Raw genomic sequence first — 23,008 nt, forward strand, 5'->3', positions numbered from 1 at the left:
ATGCTCTTAACTCTTTATTATTCAGAATAAAAACTTTATTTTTTTTTTCCAGAACGTGAGCAGCAAGGAATGTATAACTTTCAAAACAAATCTAGCCTTTTCAGCTTCACACACTTTTTGCCTAGCTGGATGTCACAAGCATAAAGTATTCAAACCGTGATCTTTTTTCCCAGATTTTATTGCATCGTCATCATCATTATTATCACTATTTTTAATAAAAGGAGTTAATAGTTTCCTTTCAAATGATATTTCTAACGCGTGCCGATATGCCATCTAATATATGGCCTCCTGAATATTCAGGGTACAGATTTTTTAATATATATATAAATATGAACAAATGGGGATAAATAAAATTTTAAACACTTAGATTATTCAATGTTTGCAAAACAAAAAATATAAATAAATCTGAATGTTCACCAGCATACACACATTGAAAGACTTACACGTATCAATAATTGTCCAGGGAGTCCCTGTCCAAGCGCTTTTGATGTCTTTCTTGCTATTTAAAAGAAGTGCAATAAAAAAAATTGCTTCCCCGTGGGATCAATCATGTACGAACAAATTCACATTTAAGAATTCCTTTTATAGAAAATTTGTTCATATACCCTGTTTTGATAAAAGTGTAGAAGGTAAAGTATAAAGCCTCTGCATACTCCCAAAGTGAGACACAAGGCTACAGTTCAAGAAGATAAATATCCACTAGTGAAACTATAGAGCAATTCAAGCAACAAATATTGCTACGTCACATAAACTAGAAAACGCTTTTACGAAAGGAAACAAAACAAACCAAAACGAACAAAAGAAACGAGAAGGGAAGGGGAGGGCACATGTTGGGGAGAGGAGAGAGAAGGGAAGGGATGAGTACTTTCCAAAACTTGGGGGCTTGGTGTGTTCCTCTTAGTGACTCCTGTCTCTTACAGATGAGTGAGTTTGGGCGCTTCCTGAATTCTTCCCTGAGAAGGATGGTGAGCGGTAAGGTCTGTGTATGTTGGATGTGGATCACAAGGTCCATGGTGGTGATTGTTGGCCATTGGCCCAGCCCCGCTGTAGTCCATGTTGGCAGAGGGAGGATGAGGGAGATGAGTTAGACCAAAGATGGAAGGCCCAGAATTGGTCATGGTCTCCACGTAGTTGCCCCCTACATAGACGGGGCTTCCCTGTATATGTGGATTCCCATAACCGTTGCCTTGAAGAGGATGAGTATCATATTCAGGTGTCACAGCTGCTGTCCCCGTGTATCTCTTTTGAGGAGGTGGGCAGTTATTAAGAGGAGCAGTATACGATGCAGGGATGCCATAGGTGTTTTGATGAGGCTTGTTAAATGGTGGAGGCGACTGGGGCTCGTAGGGGACACTGTTTACTAAAGAATGCATAGAGTTTAGATATCCCCCAGCAGCTGGAGGGACAGGGCTTCTGCTTGGGGACTGTCCTCCTGAAGAGGTCATCATACCCTTGCCCTTCTGATCCTTTTTGTATTTCATTCTGCGGTTTTGAAACCAGATTTTGATCTGTCTTTCTGTGAGATTGAGCAAATTAGCCATTTCTACCCTCCGTGGCCTGCAAAGGTACCTATTGAAGTGGAACTCCTTTTCCAGTTCTACCAGCTGGGCACTTGTGTAAGCTGTACGGGCTCGCTTAGAGGAGGCTTGCCCTGGAGGGCTTTTATCACCAGCACAACTCTCACCTATGTAAATCACACAAAGAACACAATCAGCATGGCGAACCTACACATGGCAACACGAGAAAATGGCCAACAACACCAGCACCTGGAGAGTTTGGCTCCCAAAGGCAGGATGGATGCCCATGCGTGCAGCGAGTCCTCCCCCATGACGCGAGCTCAGTCGCGCCAAGCTACAAGACTCTAAAGACTTCCTTCACCTCGTTAATGTCACTATATGACTATACGTGCTTGCCTTAAGAATGACAGCATGCAACATGTCTTGAGTTTGGTGCAGAGAAGCAAGGAGGGTTCAGGGAAACACAGTGAGGTTTACAAACTCTGAAGGTGAGCTTGTGGCTCTGCTGACATTGTGGGATCAGGGTCTTCAAAAACTAGCTGTTCTCTGTTGCTATAAAGACCTAACACCCTCTTTTCTGAAAACCCATGTATGTATATGTATACATCAGCTACAAATACCTGAAAGTTACGTATCCACAATACAAAATTTTAACAAATAAATATAGAATTGTCAGTATAATGTTTTTTATCGTATCTAATATATAGTGTAATATAAGCAGATGGTAGTGATTGGGAAGAACAATATATATAAAGAAGAACATACAGTAGCTAGGCTTGCATATAGGCATAGAGATATGTTTAAATGTTGCTGCTTTTTACTAAAATAAATACATCATATGGAAGGCTGTAAACAGCAGTGTTACCACAACTTTAAAAAGCAGACTGGCAGAACACTTGCTAAAGTTTTGAACTCTATTTCCAAGGCACATTTAAGCGAAAAAGAAGTCAGAATAAGCCCAACTTCTGGGCATTGGAGCTAGCACTGGTGTTATCAGTTTGGGTTTCCTTGAGTAATAAAAGCATTGATATACACTTCCATCCCTCAAATAATGTTTTATGGCCTGAAGTTTATAGCACTCCAGAATCACTTTTGTTTACCAGGCTTGTAACTTTGCCAATCAGCTTATTAAAATAGGAAGAGGTTCTGGCTGCATGCAGGGCATTGATCCTGCCTGCACATGATTATGAGCTATTTTATTCCCGTTACACTTCAGCAGAGATAGGTCACTGTCTTATTAATCTAACAGCACCATGCCAACAAAGTACTCGGGACAAGCCTCTGGCTTAAGGCCTGGGCTGCTCCGCACTGACATGATTTACTGAAGGGGGGATTACCTAGGAAATATGATAGATGCTGGAGGGCACAAGTGGTTCTGCCACTAGGAAGCAAAGTCAATTCAGACCCATTCTGCAAGGCTGGGAAAGTTTTGCATGGGGTGTTTTTTACACTGAGCTCCCCTCAGTGAATAAGCTGAGTGATGGCAAGCCCGTTCCAAAAGTTTCATGGGGTCAACTCAGAGGGTAAAAAAACCCCCATCCTCCCCTCCCTAAAGTGAAGGTGGGTAAGACAGCCCTCCTCCCCACAGGATGCATAGTCAGCCCAGGAATACCCAGGGAGAGGGGGAACACATTTCATACCTGAACTGGAACTGCTGTTTTTCTGCTTTGTGTTTTGCCGAGACTCTTTCATCCACGGGAATATCTGTTTGGACACGGTGGGTGAGTTAAGAGCTGGGCTCTTGGTGGGGTTGGCCGGGGCAGGGTTGCTGCTGGCATTTTGAGATGGTGAGGTGGAGGACGGAGGTGGAGGTTGTGACTGCTGGGCTGGAGGCGGCTGCGGTGGAGCCTGTGGGTCAGCGAGGCTGGGGGGCTGGAGAGTCTGGCTGGGGAGGGTCCTCATGCAACTCTCACTGATGTCATTGGCCTTGTGGTGGGACACAGAGCTGCCGGGGGACTGGAGGGAGCACGCGGGGCGGTGGTACTCAGTTTCCACAAGTGATGAAGATGGAGGATATTGCTGCTGACTCACATTATAAGTGAAACCATTTGCTCCTTGGTAGGGGTAGGCACCATAGATTGCAGAGCTGTCGTAGTAGGTCGCTTTTTGCATTTCGTTGTTTCCCAATATTTATTTCGCAAACTGACAGGGTCTTGACACCCTTGGAGAATAACATTGGCACCCCTCTGTCACGTGGCGCTCTTCCTCCAATGGCCTCTCCGGGCAGACCTGGGGTGTGGGGAGAGCAGAGCAGGGTGAAGAAATGGTACAAATCCATCTTACTTTCAATAGCTAAGTGACATGAAAGCCATAAAAGAAAAAGTGGTCAGCAATATTTAGCAGCATGACTTGGCCTCAGGCGCAGAGCATTTCGATATAAAAGCTGCCTGGACTTACTGGCATCTACAAATATGTGCTTTGCTGCACTGGGATAGGGGCTTTCTAGGTTTGTTTTTTTTAATTATTTCTTTCTTCTTAAGGAACAGAGCAAGAGGGTTGATCATTTGTCACCAAGAGGCTGTTCTAATACTGGTTTCAGAGATAAGGGTGATCGAGGAATCAGTAATGCAAAGGGGCTGGGCTGTTACTTCAGTCCAACTCTAAGATCAAACCCTCTCCTTTAACCAGCGTTGTTTTATTTTTAGCCTTTCTCTCCTGGTTAAGGCTCTTCATACAACTTCAAAGAAATATATGAGATGGTTCCCGTCTACGTGTGGCAGGGGGCAGGAGCGGGGTAGAAAGGTTTCCTAGGAAGGGATATTTAAACACCCCGAACCCAAGTGATGGATTTTGGCTCGTCTGTGAAACGCTCGATAGGAAAATAAACAAAGCCGGCACCTTCTCCCCTCCGTGCCCGCACACCACCCCGAGCCGCCCAGGTCACGCACCCTGGCAGCAGCGGTTTCTGCCCGGGCGAGCCCCGCCCGCCGCCTGCAGCGGCTACCTCTCGGTCCCGGAACTCGGCTTGGGCCACCCCACGGAGCCCCCGAGCCTGCCTCCCACTCGTGAGTGGGTCTGGAGCCTCAACTGAACCCGGTGCCGCGCAAAGCCCCTTCAGCGGGGCCAGCAGGGGCGGTCGTCGGTTTGTTTTTTTCAGCAGTTATTTTCAAGACACTAACTTTTCGTGGAATCAGCCAGATCCTACCTGTTAAAACATGATGGATTGGGGGAAAAAAACACACCAGAAACCTGAAAAACCAGCGTTCATCTCCATGACCACGGCTTGAACTTTCCTTCCAACTTAGCGATAATAGGTTCTGTCTTGGAAACTGCTATGTAATTTGATGTATGAGGGTCACTTGGCTGGGGAGAGGGTGGACACAAACTCAGAGAATGCCTCTCCTGCCCGGGCGAATCCCTTCCCCCCCCCCCCCCCCCTTTTTTTTTTTTTTTTTGTCACCCATCCTCCTTTCTTTCTGTGATTCCCACCCCCCCCATTTAAAGTCTACTTCGTCACCTGCCTGAAAATAACCAATTAAAGAATTGCCCGTATTAATGAGAGAGGAGACCTATGCGTAACCTCCGATCCAGGAGGTGTTTCCACACACACTCACATTGTTCTCCGAAATTGAAGTGTGTTACTCACCGTCTTCCTACCCCCTCGCTGGCAAATAACCACGTCTTTTCAGATCAGAAGAGCCTCTTTTCTTTTACCACTTTCCTTGTACTTAAGCAGCTGGATATTTCCCCCCCAAAACATCTAACGAGGACAAATGCTTAGGGGCGAAAAGCCTTACACAACACATGCACCAAACGAGCTCATTCTACGCCTTTCAAGTTATACAAGTTCTTAGAAAACAGTATTCCCTTTGTTAGATCGTAACAAAATGAAGGTAACACACCTACAGCAGGGCGGTTACCCTGTTATTGCACTAATCAAGCTCTTGGGATGCTATTAAGCTAATAAGCCGATGGAGATCTGAGGCGCACAAACAATTTCCAGCTCCTCGCCTCTCCTTCCCTGTGCTATCGAGGCCTGGTGTGATTTTTCTCAATTCCTTTGAAAGAGAGACTATAGACACCACTACCAGAGGAGAAGGAGGAAACAATCAGCCAGCGGTGATTTCACAAAGGCACCCGCCTTTCATGACCGCGACACCAAATATTTCACCTTCCATCGGCTGCTGCGAAGTTTTGTAGCTCTGGCAGGACGGGCAGCGCGGAGCGAGGATTCGGGGTGGCTGCTCCCGTAGCTGCCGGCCTGCAGACAATAGGCAACTTTACTTGGAAGGCAAAATATTATTGGAGCCTCGGCCGTCTGCCAGCAAGTAAAAAAAAATCAGATCCCGAGTTCGGGTTCGCCGAGTTAATCACTTCCTACAAAGTTATAGAGAAGCGAGGGTAACCTGAGGAACGCCCGGTCATTCCAGGAGAAAGTGGGAATAGCGGGATTAAGAGCGATAACGATCACGATAGCGTCCTAACGGGAGAGGGGAGAGGAGGTGGATTTACCACCCCAGCCGGTGCCTGGGATGGGAAGAGCTCTCCTCTCCCCTTCGAAGACAAAAAGACAGGTCTTACAAACACACATGGGCCCCCAATCTTTCCAATGCCTGTTTTATCGGCTCCATCTCGTTTTGTGCAGTACACAGCTCTGCACTTTACCAACTTCTCTCCCCCCACCCAGACAGCCCAGACACAGCGGATGAAAGTTGCTTGGGGAGGCAAGTCCGCTTGGTTTCCCCCACTCACCACTTCAGCTCTCTCCCACCCTCCGCTTCCCTGCGCTTCCCCCCTTCCCAAGCACACCAGGTATTTGCCCTGTAACTCCCAACCGAGCCCCAAACTCTGACTCTAGGACGAAAAACCAGGCAGCCCCCCTGAAAGATTTCCTGAAAGATAAAGACAAAGTTGAGAGAAGGTGGGGGGTGGGGGGAAGAGAGGAGAGAGAGCTGCCTGAACACGAAGTGTAAGGGTATCAGTCACTGCCTGGAAGGAAGCCCCAGCTTGTGAACTCTTCTTGAACCGACATTTAAGTCTACGGTCATAAATCACTGGGACATAAACTCCGCCATTCACGACTGATAGCAGCGTATTTGTGGCCTGCTTACCTTAACTTCTGACGACTGAGGCGGAAGCCAGCATGCTCGCTCGCTCTCTCTCTCTTTTTTTTTTTTTTTTTTTTTTTGCAGGCGACACAACCCAGAGAGCAGGGGCTGTCTGCCCCAGCTCGATCCTTGTGGCCGCGGGGTGGGCACCGGCTCAGCTCATCCGCACCCGGCACCCCCCGGCCGGGAGGGGCGAGTCCTGTTCCGCACAGGATGGGGTCGGTGGCTCCGGACACCCGCCTACCCCGCTCCCCTGACACTTCAGGCTGCGCACCCTACCCCGAGCCGGTCCCCGGCGGGGCACGGAGAACGGGATTGTTTCCCAGGGCTGCTCTGGGAAGGGAAGGAGAGAGAGGAAAGGAGGGGGGGGGAGTTGGAGGGGGGAAAAAAAGGAAAAAATAAAAAAAAAAGGAAGAAAGAAAGAAAGGCGGCCGCCTGGGGAAGCATGGGGCAGGGTGGGGGCTGGGGAGGGAGCGCAGGAGCACGGCAGTGAAGGAGTGCGGCCCCCCCGCACCCGGGCGTCACCGAAGTCCAGGAAAATTATGCTAATGAAGACAAACGGCGCTCACAAAGGGTCGCTCTCACCAGCCTCCAGGGTGCTGCTGTGGGGGTTTGAGTTTGTCCCTCTTACCGGTGGGCTTGGGGGGCAGCTGCAGAATAACCCCTCTGCCTCTGCCCACGGCCAGGAGCCCCGCACAGCCCCGGCTTAGTCCCGGGGAGGGGAGCAAAGCTCGGAGAGCTGGGGCTGGGTCCGGAGAGCCAACCGAAGCCCACCAGGATCCCCGCTCTGGGCAATGCTTTCAGAGCCACGCTGGAAATCATTAGAGTTACTAATTATTAACTCATGCATGCGTGAGCGCACACACACACACAGATGTACACACAGACACCCCCTGCCCCCCTCAAATATCCCCAGCGCCCGGGACGGGCACAGAGGCGCTCACACACACACATGTGCTGCACAGACGGGTCGGGGTGCCCGCAGCACCCCGTGGGGACGCGTGGGCGGGAGCCCCGCGTGGACGCGGGCCCGGAGCCTCTCAGTTCGCCTTCGCCTTCTTTCCGCGGCACAGCTGGGGAAGGCGCTCGCCTCTTTCCTTAGCGCCACGGGGTTTGGGGGTGGTGGTGTCCCCCCAGTTTCCTGCAACAGAAGCACGGCAGCGACCGTGCAAACGAGAACTTAAACAAAGTTGCAGACCCTGCCCGTCTGGCAGACGGTAACGGAGCTGTGGGCTCCGTGCATTGAGCAGAGCCTGCGAATAAAATCTAGGTGTAAATTTGACGTTACTTCGTTAATTAAGGCATTATAAATATAACTAGTCCGTTTAAAGCACGAGGGAACCCAGCGTCATCTTTAAATACAAACAAAGCGAGGGGGAAGCGAGAAATAAAAAGCACTATAAGGCTAGGGTGGCCTCTTACGCATACCAATGGTTTTTGTCATTTATGGCTATGCAAGATTTATGACTTCGTGCACCAAAGCTGTAAACAGAGCACTAAAACAGAAAACACTTGCTCCTTATGGCATAAGTGAGAAGGCACCACATGAAAGGGGAAGCGGCCAGCGTAGGAGGAGAGAAGAGGCAAAAATCCTTCGTATGCGTTTTGCTTCAAACAATCCTGTGAATGTTGCTTTGGAAGGAAAAAAAAAAAAAAAAAAAAAAACAACAAAAACTCTTTTTAGTCAATAATCAACCCCACACTTTCTTCTGAAACTGCTGATCTGCCATTCGCCCACTTGCCCGGCCAAATACTGAGAGGCAGCGCTGCGCCCCGACGGAGCCCCCCGGACCGGCGAGGAGGATTTGGACAGGGAGAGAAAAGATGGGGACTGCCGAAACCTGCGAACACCGTGGAGCCTGCCGGGTTTGGGGACCCCCGCCGAAAGCTGGACGAGTTTTTCCTAAGAGGGCGTTTCAACTTGGGAACCATCTCCAGCGGGATATTCTGACTAAATGTCTGTATTTAAGAACGGGGAACGGGAAGCGGGGGGAGGTTTTTTAAAAAGGAAAGGATATGTAAGGACTTCAATTGTGAGAATCGAAGTGGTTCATAGGAATATTGAAGTGTTTCTTCCATTCATCTTACTGCCTGCAAAGAGTCTTCTGCGAGATTTCTCCAATTAGTCCCATTTCCCCACGCCCCCTCTCTCCCCAAAGAGGTAATTTTAAACATGAGAAGATGATTATTTTTTTTTATGTCTCCTATGATGTCGGGATAAGTGTCCCAACGCACAGATCCCCGCTGCTTTTATCTGTCTTTCCCTCCCAGAGGCCGAATATTTTCTTTCTGCTCCATTCCGCGGACAGAGATAGGGCTTAGCTCGGGGAGGGACGGGCAGTGTTTGGGGCTGATTTCTGAGTCAGAAATGACTGCCTTTTCTCCCCGAAGAGTCCCACTCTGTGGCACTCCCTCCCCTCCCTCCCCCCACCTCCCCCGAATTACTATTTTCCGAATAAAATAATGCCTGTAAAGCGCCTTGTCCTTGGATGCCCCGAAATGGAAGCAGGCAGCACCATAATTCAAGGCTGGTTCTGGGGGATCTCTTAGGGATGAAATAGCAAGGCAGGGAGCTGAGGGAGAAGTGGGACAATTCTGGAAGTGGTCCCTGTCCAAGTCGTTAGAGTGTTAGAAGGGGATATCAACTGAATTAGAGAAGGACTGGACCATCGAAGCAAGCCGTGGTCAATCTAAATTTTTGTTTATATTTTCTAACACTAGAGAGGCGATGCACTCTTCGCTATTTGCTCAACAGACTGAAGTTATTTACATAACTCGCCGAAATCCCCCTCTCCTCCAGAACTCTTCTTGCTTCTTTTTACTCTAGAGCAGGACTGTATTATTTATGAGCATTTTAACTGGGTCAATATGCATCCAAACTGGGTCGTAAATCAGAGGAAAGGCTGCCAAGTAATTTAGCTGCAATTAAAGCTTGGATTTTATTTTTGAGGCACGTTTTGGCCCATTTCAAAATACGGCAATGCCAATCTTGGCTTTTAGACACACAGATGGGAGAGAAAGAGCTCTCCTTCCCTTGTTGAAGAGAGAAACACCATGCTTCAGCATGGCAAGAAGGGGAAATAAAATTTATTTGGGTCAGTTCTGCTTTGAGAGCGGCTTTAAAGAGCAGGAAAATGCGAGACCATCCCAAACATAACCCCGAAGGTCTCTGCAGAATGGCCGCGAATATCTCCAAGTGGAAATAACCTTTTTTTTGGTGCTCTCAGCGGAGTTTTTATCATCGGTCACTTTTCTTCTTCTTTCCCTCTCTTTCTGACCCCTTGGAAGACGAACAATTACAAACAGCGTGTAACTGGACAGAAAATGGTTCAACAGGAATAGGCGTGAGGCATGGAGCGATCTGGAGGAAAGCGAGTCCCTGTGCTCCAACCTTTCCCAATGCCGGGGCACGCCAGGGAAATAGGGTTTCATATAGCATTTTGCCCTCTTTGGATAGCAAGGTAATCTTTCATTTTTGTAATTTAAAGTGCGTCCTTCATACATATCTATGCATTCATATTGATAAGTATATGCAAATACTTACATATTTATATATATGGAGATATATATATATTTATGTAAGCGACGGCATGGAAATAGATTTAGGACTAGTATATGCTCTCCTAGAAGATACTTTCCACTCCTCTCCTTTTTATTCTCGCTATCCAGATTCTCATTCAGAGAGACAGAATAAACCCCCACATTTTCAAGACTGATTTATTGTTAGAAGCCGTGGCTGGCTCTTGGTTCAGCTCCTTCTCACCACGGAGAAATAAAAAGGAGCGCCTTGGCTCATTTGGGAAGGGAAAGCTTTGCCATAGAGCTGAGCACTCATGCAGCGCTCCTCGCACAATAAACAAAGTACCACTAAAGCATCATAAATAAAATGGCAGCACGATCGCACAGTCATCGATTTACGGAGCGGCAGCGGCCGAACAAACACCCATGAAACAACAACCATCGCCGCACACTCGAGCACGACCCCGACCGAGGAGCATCACACACCCCCCACATCGTTTTCTCCGACTTGCTCTAATACATAAATAAATAAACACACAAACACACAGAGAAAATAATAGAATAAAATTAAGGGGGAAAATATTCAAACACGACAATAAGAGAGGCTTCCTATCTCTAGCCGGTCATAAATAATGGTAAGATGGCAATCGAGGGGCTGTAGCAGAGGCAGCTGGCCATCAACAGCAGTGTGGGATCTCTATGGAGAAAAATAAATAAAGAAGCAAACTCTCCCTGCTCAGCTCGCTGCGAGGGTAGAGTTGAATATTTACCACAGCAAATTGAAACAAAGGGGGAAGCAGCCTGGCTCCGGGTGCACACACACCCGCACGCACACACACGCACTCACTCCAGCCTCTGCTACTGACCTTTGCCTCGAACAGCAATAACTCACCACATAAATGAACAATCAACGGAAATACCTTAAAATAAAATCCATCCTTTCTAACGAAGCATTTCGTCCTCTCGACTCGACAATAACCTTTCCATAAGGAACGAAAGCTGTCAGCGAAATAGCCAGCTCTTGTGGGGACGGTGATGGGGGCAGGAGAAAAAAAAAAAAATAATAGAAAGCAGTGCTTGCTCTGAACAGAAACTGGAAAAGCGTAATCGCAGACGGAGCCAGACCGGGTCTCCACTCCAAATGCCACAATAATGCGCTGTATTATGTGCTCACGTGGTCATACGTCAACTTAAATCCTTTTATTTGAAATAGGGAATCATTGAAGGAACAGGGTTTCTTAGCGCGAGCCTTCGCTTTTTAAAGCCTTAACCCAATATGTTAAAGAAGAGTTTTAAGGGAGGGGAAAAAAAATCTAAGAGATGCAGATGACTATGGGGCGAGATTGGTCTGATTCTCTTTCCTCCCACACCAATATTTCTTTACACAAAGCCCATTGGAAGGTAAGAGGAATTCTTATAACGCTGCACTTTGATACTTAGCCTAATTAACCGGCATTTGCTCCCCGGGCCCGCCACTCTGCTCCACGTCGCATGTCCTCTGCAAGCCCCGAAGAAAGCCCAAATCTTAATGCTATTATTTCCAGCCCCCTTCTAAACGGGACGATTACCAGCCTTCCCCCCACCCCCAGCTGCCTCTACTCTGCCATTGTACAGGGCTTGCTCAACTCCCACACGCTACATCAGGGCTCCTGTAGAAACTAAAAAGACCTATAATTACCTGACAAAGGCAAAAAAGAGTCTCTTCTAAGAGGCTAGTTGATTTTTGTCCTCGTAACACACTATGAAGAATACACCTTCCTTCACTGGCGTGCCTCTGAATTTTGCAAAATCTTTTGGGACCTTGCTGTTAAACCTGTGCTTACGCATTTCCTATACAGCTAGTTTGAGTGATGCACAAAATTATAGGTTTCTAACGTTGGAAAAAAAAAGAATTGGGGAGGGGGAGCTCTTTGCCTAAGGGGGAAAAAAAACTAAGAAAAAAAAAGGAAAATCAAAGTTGTATGTGGCCCCTGAGCCAGGCAGCTTTGCCTGTGTGTGAACCCATCACATCTTCCCTGTAAGATTGTTTAACTTGTGCTATTGACACAATAAGCTAAACAAACAAAAGAAACCCTTCACTCACACAACTTTTCTGGAAGGAGTCAAAGTAAATCAGATAGATCACGCTTTTAGTGTGCTCCTGGTTCAGTTCTGCGAGTCCAGCATTGTGCATCATCATCTACACACCCTTGCCTAAATCTTTCCACCATCTCCCATGAGCTCAAAGAAGCTAACTACATATCTCCTCTTACTGTTTCACCTGCACTTCATTGAACAGAATGGAAGGAGTTTTCTTTTTAAAGGTGACTTTTAATGTTATGGCCAAGTCTTGTTATACTCTCGCCTGGATTGTAGAAGCGGGCCACTGGAATGTAAACCCATTAGTAACAGTGTAGAGTAGTGGCATTGCAGCAAAGTCAGCATGACGTTACAGCAGGAGAAAACTTTGCAATTTTTCATATGGAAGTGACTAAGCTAGTACCAGGGTATACATATATTATCCCTCGCTAGGAACTGGAATGAAAACTACAGACTTTTTTAAAAAGAGAGGCATTAGGCACACTCGGCATGCCCGAATCTATAACTATCAGCATGCTTGGTAACTCCACAGCTCTCATACTTATTGTAAGCCAAGGCTGATACTTGCTTGAGATGGATTCGCAGTTCTTTTAAATTTGGTGTGTTTACATCCCATAGAAGAAACACATAGAGAAGTTCTTCTGCAACAATGAAACTGAAATTAATGGGGAATGGAGCAGATGTTGAAAAAAGCAGAGCAAGTCTTTCTTGGGGCTGTTGTAAAAAGTTATCGACTGCTTTGCGTCAAAAGTAGAAAGATGGCTTTAGAAGTTAGTCTTGAGCAAATAGAAACTACAAAAGCAATAAATCACAATCATAAGTCATCTGAAATGCCTTAACGCTAGCTGTGGCTATTGGCTTCAAACCCTGTTTCTGTGAACATCTTTATTAGTATTAATGGTCAAGTTAATCCTAAAACTACTGTTTAACAATTAACTTGGTGTTTATAGTGGGGAAACTAATTAATTCTTAAGAAAAGTAACTTCTTGACGTGTGAATACCTTTCACAGAGTGTGCTTTGGGAAGGCAGAAGGGGGAGTCTGCCTAACTTTGTGCTGTCCTGAATTGCAGCTGAAAATTATTCCCTTCCGCCGAATTTGGAGAAAGTTTTCCTTGCTCTAGTAGCGTGATCACGAGCTTTCAGATACAAATTCAAATGATCTTGCGAGTTGCAGGAGCTAAACTTTCCTCACCACCCTATTTATTGCTTTGCTCCTATTCCTGGACACTCAACGTTGTGTTTTATTACCTTGATGATTTGGAGACCCGAAAGACTGTTTCTAGTAGAAAAATGTTGAGTTTATCAGTAGGTCTGCTACTGATTTTTCTGTGCTTTATACACATGGCTTCGAGCTGAGTTTAAATTCCAGCCTCAGTAACAACAAACAGATCTGAGTTCATAACGTGCCTTCATTAAGGGAGACCCTTTGTGCCCGTTCTGCCATTAATAGCCACTCTTGGCATTAATGCTATTTAAAGTTACCACCAGTATAATTAGATTTAGAATTTTTACTGTGCTTCAAGTTTACTTTTATGCCAGTTGGTAAGAGGTGTGCCTATCACTCCCGCGTGGAGATGAAATGGGAATCATCCGTACGATTTAAGTACTTATTTCCTCGCTACCTCGAAAGATTTGCAATCTGCTGGGACGCAGAGCTGTTTACCTACATCCGTGCGTCTGATAAAGTTGGTCTTTGATCATTTCCAAGTAGATAAAAAGAGCAGCGTTATCGACTGTGCCCTTGTGTGAGAAGTTCTGCTCAGAGTCAGCTGAGTCTGCCGGTGTTGGGTCCGTTAAGGAATCCCAAATATCTCTGCCCGCAATGTTGTGGGTACATGCCACCGGAGGAAGGTTCCTTCGCACCGTGTTTTCGCTTTCAATTTCCGAACACAAGCGTGAATAGACATTTGCAGCGCCTTTTTGTAGTTAAGATTTAAGCAGCTCATTAAGCCAACACAAAGAGCCCTTGTAGTCCTGTAATTTATGGCCGCTTTTAAAAGGTAGTAAAATACACTAATTGTACATCAACATCCAAAAAGAAGCAGGTAAATCTAGCAGGAATTTGAGCTAATTCTATGTAATCCTCCCCTCTCGACGGCGGCATAAAAACATTGTCACTATGGAAAGCATTTCTTTTCTCCTGCCCAAGGACCAAGCACTTCAAGGACTTCAGCAACTCCGAACCACCAGACACCGACCTCCACTGAGTGCAAAGCAGGCCAGGATGGACAAATACCCGAAATTTATTCGCGAGCCATTCTGTTGTATGCACGCAGACAAAAATCAGGTTTTCTAACATCCCCACACGCACTTCTCGTTTGCAGGACTGGCTGCGGAACTCCTCGAGGAGGAGGCGAACAGACAAGCCGCGATAAGCAGCCATTCAACACCGAATTGGCTCCAACCCTCTCTCCCTCGCCTGGTGCCTTTGATTTCGGAAGGAGCTAAGAACGGACAAAGAAATTTTCTAACTCTTTCGCTCTTCAGATGACTTTGCATCCTTCCTGTCCCCAATGCCTTTATAAGGATGGCGATCACTCAGGTCCCGTACACTTCTTTGTCTGCCCAGACACGCGCATTCACCACCCATGGAAGATGAATAGAGCCAATCCAGAAAAAAAATTCCAGCTAGGTTAAATATTTATCGCAACAACAACAAAATCTCATTCCAGCAGTCTTGTTCTTCATGCAGGTACCAGGCAAATCGCATTCTTACAGCTGCCACGGGCGCAAAAGCAGCGGCCGCTGCCCGGCTCTTACCTCCTCCAGCTGCGCAGGGTTGGGCTGAGGCGCTCCCAGCTTCTTCCACCGCCCTGGCCGAGCGGCTTCGTTTCGGGGCTCCCTGAAAACAAGCAACAAACAGTGCCTTACCGGGGAGTGCAGGGGGAGGTATTTTGCTCCTTCATTGGCAATACATGGTTTGCCGGGTGCGCTGGGAGAGCCCGGAGAGGGGCGGGAGGGGACGGAGAGGACTCGGGCTCCCGCGAGGAACGTGGATTCCCACCCGGGTGAAGAGCACGGGGAGCTGAGAAATAAAAGCGTGCCGTTGTTTTGGTTGGGGTTTTTTCCTTAATTTTTTTTTTCCCCGTAGACAGCTATGCCTTCTGTCTCCAAGTGTTTGGAAATATTGTCATTCCTAACTCTTGTTACATGAACGTCTGCTTTATTTTCCTCTGGGAAACCTTTGTTTAGGATCATTTAATCAAGAACAGACATTAAACACAAGTCGTGGTGTTCATCTCTACTGAATTAAACTCGGAAAGGGTTCCAGTTTAAATGCGGGGCGTATTGTGGTTGGGCTTTTATTCAAACGGTTAGTCGGGGCCCAATCCTGCCACCGCAAGCTCAGTGAGAGACTAACAATTGACCTCAGTGAAGCGGGATCGGGCCCAAATGCTTAAAAAAAAAAAAAAATCAACGAAAAAAACCAACATCACTGAAAGCCATTGTCAGAGGGGAAAAAATCGGGCTGCTTCTTTTCCCCTAAAATAAACACTATTGCACAGTCCAAAAAGACAATAGTCAGATTATTTGCATGCCACTTACTGAATCACTTTTACATATGAATTTGTCACACATAGTAATGTACCCCTGTATTCAGTCTTGCTAATAAAACCCGTCTAATGCATCTTACAATCGTCAGTAAATGTAAATGCTAATAATTAAATAACACCGTTCTTGCTGAAGGGTGTTATCTGAGCCCTGGAAATATTAAGTCTGTCTTGGGAGAACTTTTCCAGCAGATACTTTGCTTTGGTAATTTAGTAGTTCCATAATTACACTAATAATTTTAAATTTGGTGTTGAACTCCAGTCTACATAAAATCATGCAATAATAGCCTACTAAACTGTTTATTGCTGTCTCATAAATTTCCAAGTGCTGACTGTTAAAATCTACTGGCAAACACAAAAGAAAATGGAAAGTTCGAACTGCAATCACGGAGTCCGGCGCTGCTTCCTGGGGTTATCCTAAGCTCTACCTTTCCTTCCACTCGGCTTCAGTGCAGGGGGAACCCCCTGGCATTTTAGGCTCATAGTCATACCTTAGCCGTTTTGATCCGTAATCAATAATCATGTTACAAACAGCAATAAACATCGATCAAGCGTGCCGTGACTGGGTTGTCCCACTCGTGTTAAATATGGAGCGTGTACCTGAAAATGATGCCAGTAACTTTCTGTTATTTATTTTGGAGCTATTAGGTCACGCTACCATATTTTACACTGCCACGGTCCTTTAAAGTATGCTGTTTCTTGAAAGAGTTGCTAAGTAGCAATAAAGCACTTTACGAAAACTATGACTTTTAAAAAAATTTGTTGTTATCCCAAACTCTAATATTCATTGCAGCACTGTAAGTTCGTACATAAATCGTTCAGACTAATGAGTCGTAGAGAAATTCGCCCATGACTTTTCCTTTGCAATGCTCACTGCCTTTCCATTGCTTTTTTGGCCCTGTATTAAGAGACGGTGATTTATTAACGCCAAGAAAATTGAACAAAGCAGGTCCTCCTGCACTGTGGCACCCAGCCTTCCACAGTGTGAATTAGAACATTATCAAGTGTGTTTGCCTCCGTAACACTTAATCACTAAAAGCCGTAATGTGACCACAAGGCAGCTAAAACAAAGAGTTAACATTTCTAAATATTAAACTTGTTAAGCAAATGCTCAGCAGACAAAGCAAGCACAAACAATTAAAGTCATCAAGCTAGAAATACACACTACCTACTTACCAACACAGACCCTATTGCTTGCTTAAGAAGTTTAGAATCTTTCAAGATAAATCAGGTGGGGGTTTTTTTTTAAGGGGAAAAAACAAGAAAGAAAGAAAGAAAGAAAGAAAGAAAGAAAGAAAGAAAGAAAGAAAGAAAGAAAGAAAGAAAGAAAGAAAGAAAGAAAGAAAGAAAGAAAGAAAGAAAGAAAGAAAGAAAGAAAGAAAGAAAGAAAGAAAGAAAGAAAGAAAGAAAGAAAGAAAGAAAGAAAGAAAGAAAGAAAGAAAGAAAGAAAGAAAGAAAGAAAGAAAGAAAGAAAGAAAGAAAGAAAGAAAGAAAGAAAGAAAGAAAGAAAGAAAGAAAGAAAGAAAGAAAGAAAGAAAAACTCCAGTAATAAGGAGTTGAGTTTCACTTCTGAGAGAATCACTCCTAGTGAGGACTGACGGCCACAAATCCATTCCTGACTATCTGCATTAATTATTTAATGAGTCACGTGACCCTAAAGATTAAAATTTCAATATCTCCCCCAGAACAGACGCAACACCTTTATCTGCGAGGGCAGGGATGCTCGTACTTGGGTCCCCTAATCTCTACTGCCTTTGACAGCTCCTCAGTTTCCAGGGAGGGCTCTGGGGCGTTATTAACAACGGTTTGTCCCGTTCTGCACAGCGAGCTGGGTCAGCTTTACACCCTCCCTCCCCCGCCAGATGAATCAGTAGACCCCAGATCGTCATTGTCTGCAGCGGGGAGGGGGCTCTATGCGCTGCTGGCAGGGGGACGGGAGAGCATCAGGGCGGCATTCCACGGGCCGTCTTCCTCGGGTGAGTGCTGCCTGTCCGCGGGCCCGGGCGGAGCCAGTAGGGCTGCCCGGGGCCGGAGGGAGGCGGCCGCGGAGCTTCCCCTGCCCACGCGGGGAGCCCCGACCCCGCCGGGACCCGCGTGGGCAGGGCTTGGGCGCCCGCGCAGCACCCCGCCGGAGGGGACAGCCCTGGAGCGACACCCCGGAGTCCCACCCCGGCGCGGCCCGGCCAGGCCATGAGGCTGCGGACATGGCAAGAGCCTCCGCCTCCTCGGGGACGTGACGTGCGGGTCCCGCGGCCGCGCCGCCCGGCCGGCTCGGGCGGAGGTGCGGGAACGGCGGGCGAGCTCGGGCTGCCCGAACACGGCCCCGACGCGAGACGGGGGGGGCCGGGGAGAGCTGGAGTTTCACGGCAAGCCTGTCAGGATCTCTGCCTGTGTGAGGGCTCCCCCCACCCCTTCTCGTTTACAAACACAGGGCAAGAAGACCTGGGACTGCAAGCACCCTGGAAAAAAAAAAAAAAAAAAGAAAAAAAAAAGAAAAAAAAAATTTAAAAACCAACCAACCGAGCAAACCAAAAAATCCTAGCATTGCGTAATCCCCCAATGCAGGATGGCCCTGGTTATTAAATACCACAAGGCGCTTGTCACAGTTCAGCTCCTCGTGTAATGAAACACCAGGTATAGCAAGAGCTTGCAGGAGAAACGAGGAGGGGGATCTTGGAAGAGGAGCATTTTTCTTGGTGGGTGGAGGGGAGCTGGGTGCCGGGGTTAACCGAGTGGCGTTCCCTGCGGACAGCAAATTGACTCCGAGGTGATTTGCTCTTTCTTTGAAATATTGACACACTTCCACTTCCAGCGTTTTGGGCTGCACTCTCCTTTGTGGCCAGAGCAGATAAATTCGTGTGTGAGAGACACCGGGAGATCGAGAGAGAGGGAGGGGGGAAGAGACATTTAGGTCCAAGTGCCGGATTAAAAAGAATACTGTCTTTAAAGGTCAAGGGTTTGAAGGGTCAGTCTGCTCCTCTAAAAAAAACAATTAATGGGATAGAAAATTTGTCCTCTCGGTGAACTCCTGGTTGCCTTAGCAAAGGGAGCACAATGCGAGAATTTAAACAGGACGGTGTAATTTTTGAAGTTATTGTAAAGAGGGGAGGTATTGGATGGGGAGCAGCATTCTGCTCCTAGCACAGGCAGAGGGGGGAAAAGACGGAAGGAGCATTTACCTTAAACGATGATAATCTGCCATGGGGTATTTTGCAGTCCACAGTTCAATCTCCAGCAAGAGAGTGTACATTTTTTTAGCAGACAGCCAAGATGCTGTGTCTTTACACATGACCACTTTTTTTTTCCCCCAGGAAAATCCTTTGCGTCTTCACAGACTTTTCCAAGAGAATGCCTTTCAGAACCGCTGTTGAATTACAAAGAAGTATTTATTGTAGGAGGTGATTAATGATTCTCGCTAAAATTGCTATTTGCAGCGTGATTTCATTTCTCTTTACAATGGGAGCAAACCAGGTTGATACACATAGGCTGCACACTAAAGAAATCCTGCACTGCCAATTAATACATTTCAGCTGGAATTTTGCTCAGTTGTGCTAATTTTGGCTCTAAATATGTTAAGGGATTCTCTACAATAAACCAAATGAAGAGTTACATATTTGTGGATAATAGTTACCTCACATACAGCTACATATTTTTCCATTTATAAGGCGACAACTGACTACTCAGGATTTAGTAAACAGCAATATGTGAGCAGAAATGTGCTTTTCAGGCCTGCTCCTTGGTCAGGTATGGGGACAGCAGTGTTTGCTGAGGGTATTTACAGCCGCCACCTCCCTGATGCTGAACGTGTTCTGCCAGTGGCACGTTACATTTTTCTCTGGGATGGTCCATATTCCATGGCTAAGCAACGATGCTGGTACCGCCTTTGGAGCCTGGTGCTACCTCAACCAGGGGTGATGATGCCCCTGGTCCTGGTGGCCTCACGTGAGGACAAGCACTGATTCCAAGAATCCATCTTGTATGTATTTGGGTAAGTAAATAAATATTGGCCTTCAGGCCTTCCCTGGAAGATTTACTAGCACTTGAGCTCCTTTCCAAGACTTTTCCTACTCAGCTCAGTGCTATACCGTGTTGTGAAAGCCCCAAGCAGGGCTCTCTGTTAGCAGCCCTGCTTTGCCTGAACTCCTTAGCTGCCTGGAAGCAGCAAGATGCACAGGCTGAGCTGGAACCAGTTGAATCCCATTTTGCCACAGTAGTTGTGACAATCTCGATCAAATAAGCCTCATGAGTTGTATACAAATTCATGTGTCTACCGAGGCTTTCCGAACACATTTCGAAATAATCTCAAAACAAAACAAAACAAAACAAATAGAAACAGAAAAGCCAGCTTAAAAAGAAAGTTTAGATTACTGTTCTTGTATTCCCCTTAAACAGGGCTAGCCAGCTAAGAAATCATAATCAGGTGAAAATGAACGAATAAATCACGACTGGCTAAAGATTTAAAGTGTTATCACGGCATGGGAGCTTATTGGCTCCCAGAAGATGCACAGTTTCTCTTGTCAGGCAGCTGAAAACAGTTGCACGGCCATCAGTGGAGTCAGACTCATTCTAAGTCAGCTAAAGAGAGCACCACTCACCTATACAATGAAGCAAGACCCTTCCTCGTTCTGCGACACAATTTTTCCCAGCCAGACATGTAGGAGTCAGGACGTTTTTCATCACATTTAAAATAACCATTACCTTATTGACAAGATGAATCCAAGTTAAAACAATGCATTAAACTGTTGTTTTCCATTCCTGATGCCAACACCAGCCAAGCACAAGGTGGACGAAACAGCACATAGTGGACTTGTGTTTCAAGCATTTAATTCTTTTGTACAGAATAATCTTTATTACTAGCATTTGGCACTGTTATACATTACACCAAAAATCCACAAATTGTACATGTACCCAAACTATTTAGACGGTGCCAAATATGAAGACAGCAACAGCCTTTATAGCAATATTTCTTTAAATAAATGCAATAGGGAATGTGGAGAAAAACTAATAGATCACAGCTACTGAGGGGGCTACACTTAAAACCAGTTAAGTTACCTTTGATACATAAAACATTTTCCTTTAGACAACGTAAGGGGACTTTTTCATAAGTCTTTAACCTCTTGTGGACGTGTTCGTTCTCTCCCATGTTGGTCTGTGTGTATACGTGCCTGTGCACCATCACACACACAAGCACGCACAGAGGAATCCATGAACACACCACAAAACAGCGCTATTCAAGTCAATGCCTTACACAAGCGTCTCACAAGCTCTTTGCTTTAAATGTTGGGTTTTTTTATTTTTAAAATGTTCCCTAAAACAAAAAAGAAATATAAAAAAAAAAAAAAAAAGAAAAAAAAGAAAAAAGAAAAAGAGTCCGTCTTAGGTACAGAGAATTTGTCCATGACAGCATCCAGCCCTCTCTTACACCGAGGGCAAGAGAGCGTTTCCATAAATAGAAAAAAATGATGGGCATGGAACCATTATCTATATACAATGTAGACAATCGTCCGGGTTTTGGTTTAAACATGTGCCCGTTCTTGGACACGTCTCATCTTCCTTTTCTGCTCCTGTTTTGTTTTACACAGTTTGGTCCAAAAGGCCAGCCTCCACCTCGAGGCAGCTTGAAAACCCCAATAGATAGGTAAATATATATATTTTTTAAAAAAACCCAAAAAACAAACAAACAAAAAACCAACCAAAAACCAACAAAAAGACTCAAACCAAAAACCGTATTTATAGCGCGGCTGCGTTGGGTGTAGCCCCATCGAGCGGATGGGGATGGCCCTGTGTCTGTGCTTTGGACTGCTGGCTCAGTGTGGACTGGTTTGAGGAGCGCATCTTTGTGTTAGGCAGTTTATGGTCTTTCTTCCACTTCATGCGCCTGTTCTGGAACCAGATTTTGACCTGGCGCTCGGAGAGGCAGAGGGTGTGCGCGATCTCGATGCGTCGCCTTCTGGTCAGGTAGCGGTTGAAGTGAAACTCCTTCTCCAGCTCCAGGACCTGCTGTCTGGTGTAGGCAGTGCGAGACCTCTTGGGCTCCCCTCCGTTGTAATTGGGATTGACTGAAACGTGCACACACAGGCACACAGATACACACGCGGAGGGGAAAGAAGGAGAGGGGAAGGGATGGAACATAATCATTATATAATAACTTGACACCGGGTTCACATAAGATACATAAACGGCAAGAAAAATTGTTTCACAGCCTATCGACAGTGGGGACAATCGAGGAGCAATAAAAAATGGTGATGGGCATTTGGGTTAGAAGAAAAGCTTCAAAGACACATGGCCCAGAGCCACTGCAGGGCAATTAAATTTATGGGGGCTATAATTACTGCCCTAACAGTTTGGCGTCTCGTAAATCTTTTGATAAAGGACCCCGGATACAAAAGGTTTCTCACTTTTTTCTTTTTTTTTCTCTCTTTTTTTTTTTTTTTTCCTCTCTCTCTTTCTTTTTTTCTTTTTTTCCTATTAGGAAACGCGGAGGGAGAAGGAGGGAAAAAAAGCCACACACGCAACGACCCATCCCGGCCCCGGGAGCACCCTCCCCCCTTCCCTCCTCTGCAGGCGCTTCCCCACCTCCCCCTGGCAAGGGCAACTCACCCGTGCTCACATGGATCTTCTTCATCCAGGGGTAGACCACCGGCTCCTTCCCCTTCAACCCGGGCAGACTCTTGTCGGGCAGCAGAGGACAGGCGGGCCCGGTGCCGGCCCCGGCGGCGGGGGCTGCTTCGCAGCGGCGCTGCAGGGCATGGCCTGGGAGCAGGGGCTGGGGCGGGCCGGGGTGGCCCTTGGCGGGCGGCGGCGGCGAGGCGCCCGGGGGCGGCTGCTCGGGGCCCGGGGCGGCGCTGCCGGCGCTGCTGTAGCTGTAGGGCGCCTGGGGGTAGGAGGGTGCCTGCGCGGGGTAGAGCGCCTCGGGAGGCGGCCCCGGCGGCCCCGGCGGCGCCGCGGGAGCCTGGTAGCCCGGTTCCCGGCGCTGCCGCGGGAAGTACTCGGGCAGCGCCGGGCCCGGGTGCGCGGCGTGCAGGTGCGGCGGCGGCGGCGGCGGACCGTGCGGGTGCGAGTGGTGAGGGTGGTAGCTGGCGGAGCTACCGGCGCTGCCGCTGTGCTGCGTGTATTCCTCGCAGGGAGGGAATTTGGGCTCGATGTAGTTGGAGTTTATCAAAAACGAACTCATGGTCATTAATTTGTGAAGTGCAAAAATACTAATTTTTCTCGCGTTGTCGTTTTTCTGGGCTCGGCGAGGCCCCTCCCCTTCCCCCCCCCCCTCCCTCCCTTCCCTCCCTCTCCCCCTCC

The 23,008-nt window shown here is 47.0% G+C and overlaps 2 protein-coding genes across 13 annotated transcripts in view; both read right to left on the reverse strand.

Moving 5' to 3' along the window:
* Window positions 1-23,008, reverse strand: part of HOXA3 (homeobox A3) — a 45,054-nt gene continuing 22,046 nt past the window's right edge. For 2 of the 12 annotated variants that reach the window (XM_069007161.1, XM_069007165.1), the window contains 4 exons: window positions 18,895-19,079; window positions 14,925-15,006; window positions 3,158-3,746; window positions 1-1,684 (listed from right to left, as the gene is read on the reverse strand). In XM_069007161.1, coding sequence (XP_068863262.1) covers window positions 915-1,684; window positions 3,158-3,629 — 1,242 coding nt within the window. In that variant the 5' untranslated portion in view covers window positions 3,630-3,746; window positions 14,925-15,006; window positions 18,895-19,079 and the 3' untranslated portion in view covers window positions 1-914. The other 10 variants (XM_069007164.1, XM_069007162.1, XM_069007167.1 and 7 more) reach the window with 10 other exon arrangements.
* On the reverse strand, window positions 20,983-22,953 carry HOXA4 (homeobox A4). Its single transcript, XM_069007175.1, has 2 exons — window positions 22,316-22,953; window positions 20,983-21,774 (listed from the first exon to the last, which is right to left on the reverse strand). Exons 1-2 carry the CDS (start codon window positions 22,893-22,895, stop codon window positions 21,446-21,448), a joined length of 909 nt encoding a protein of 302 aa, XP_068863276.1. The 5' UTR covers window positions 22,896-22,953; the 3' UTR covers window positions 20,983-21,445.

The sequence above is a fragment of the Aphelocoma coerulescens genome, chromosome 2, assembly GCF_041296385.1.
Source record: "Aphelocoma coerulescens isolate FSJ_1873_10779 chromosome 2, UR_Acoe_1.0, whole genome shotgun sequence".
Lineage (NCBI taxonomy): Eukaryota > Metazoa > Chordata > Aves > Passeriformes > Corvidae > Aphelocoma > Aphelocoma coerulescens.

Bases quoted from the DNA above. Each gene is read 5' to 3' on its own strand.
- HOXA4 (XM_069007175.1), bottom strand. From the start codon at position 22,895: ATGACCATGAGTTCGTTTTTGATAAACTCCAACTACATCGAGCCCAAA. The intron at 21,775-22,315 runs GTGAGTTGCCCT...TGCACGTTTCAG, and splicing joins GAAGATCCATGTGAGCACGG to TCAATCCCAATTACAACGGA.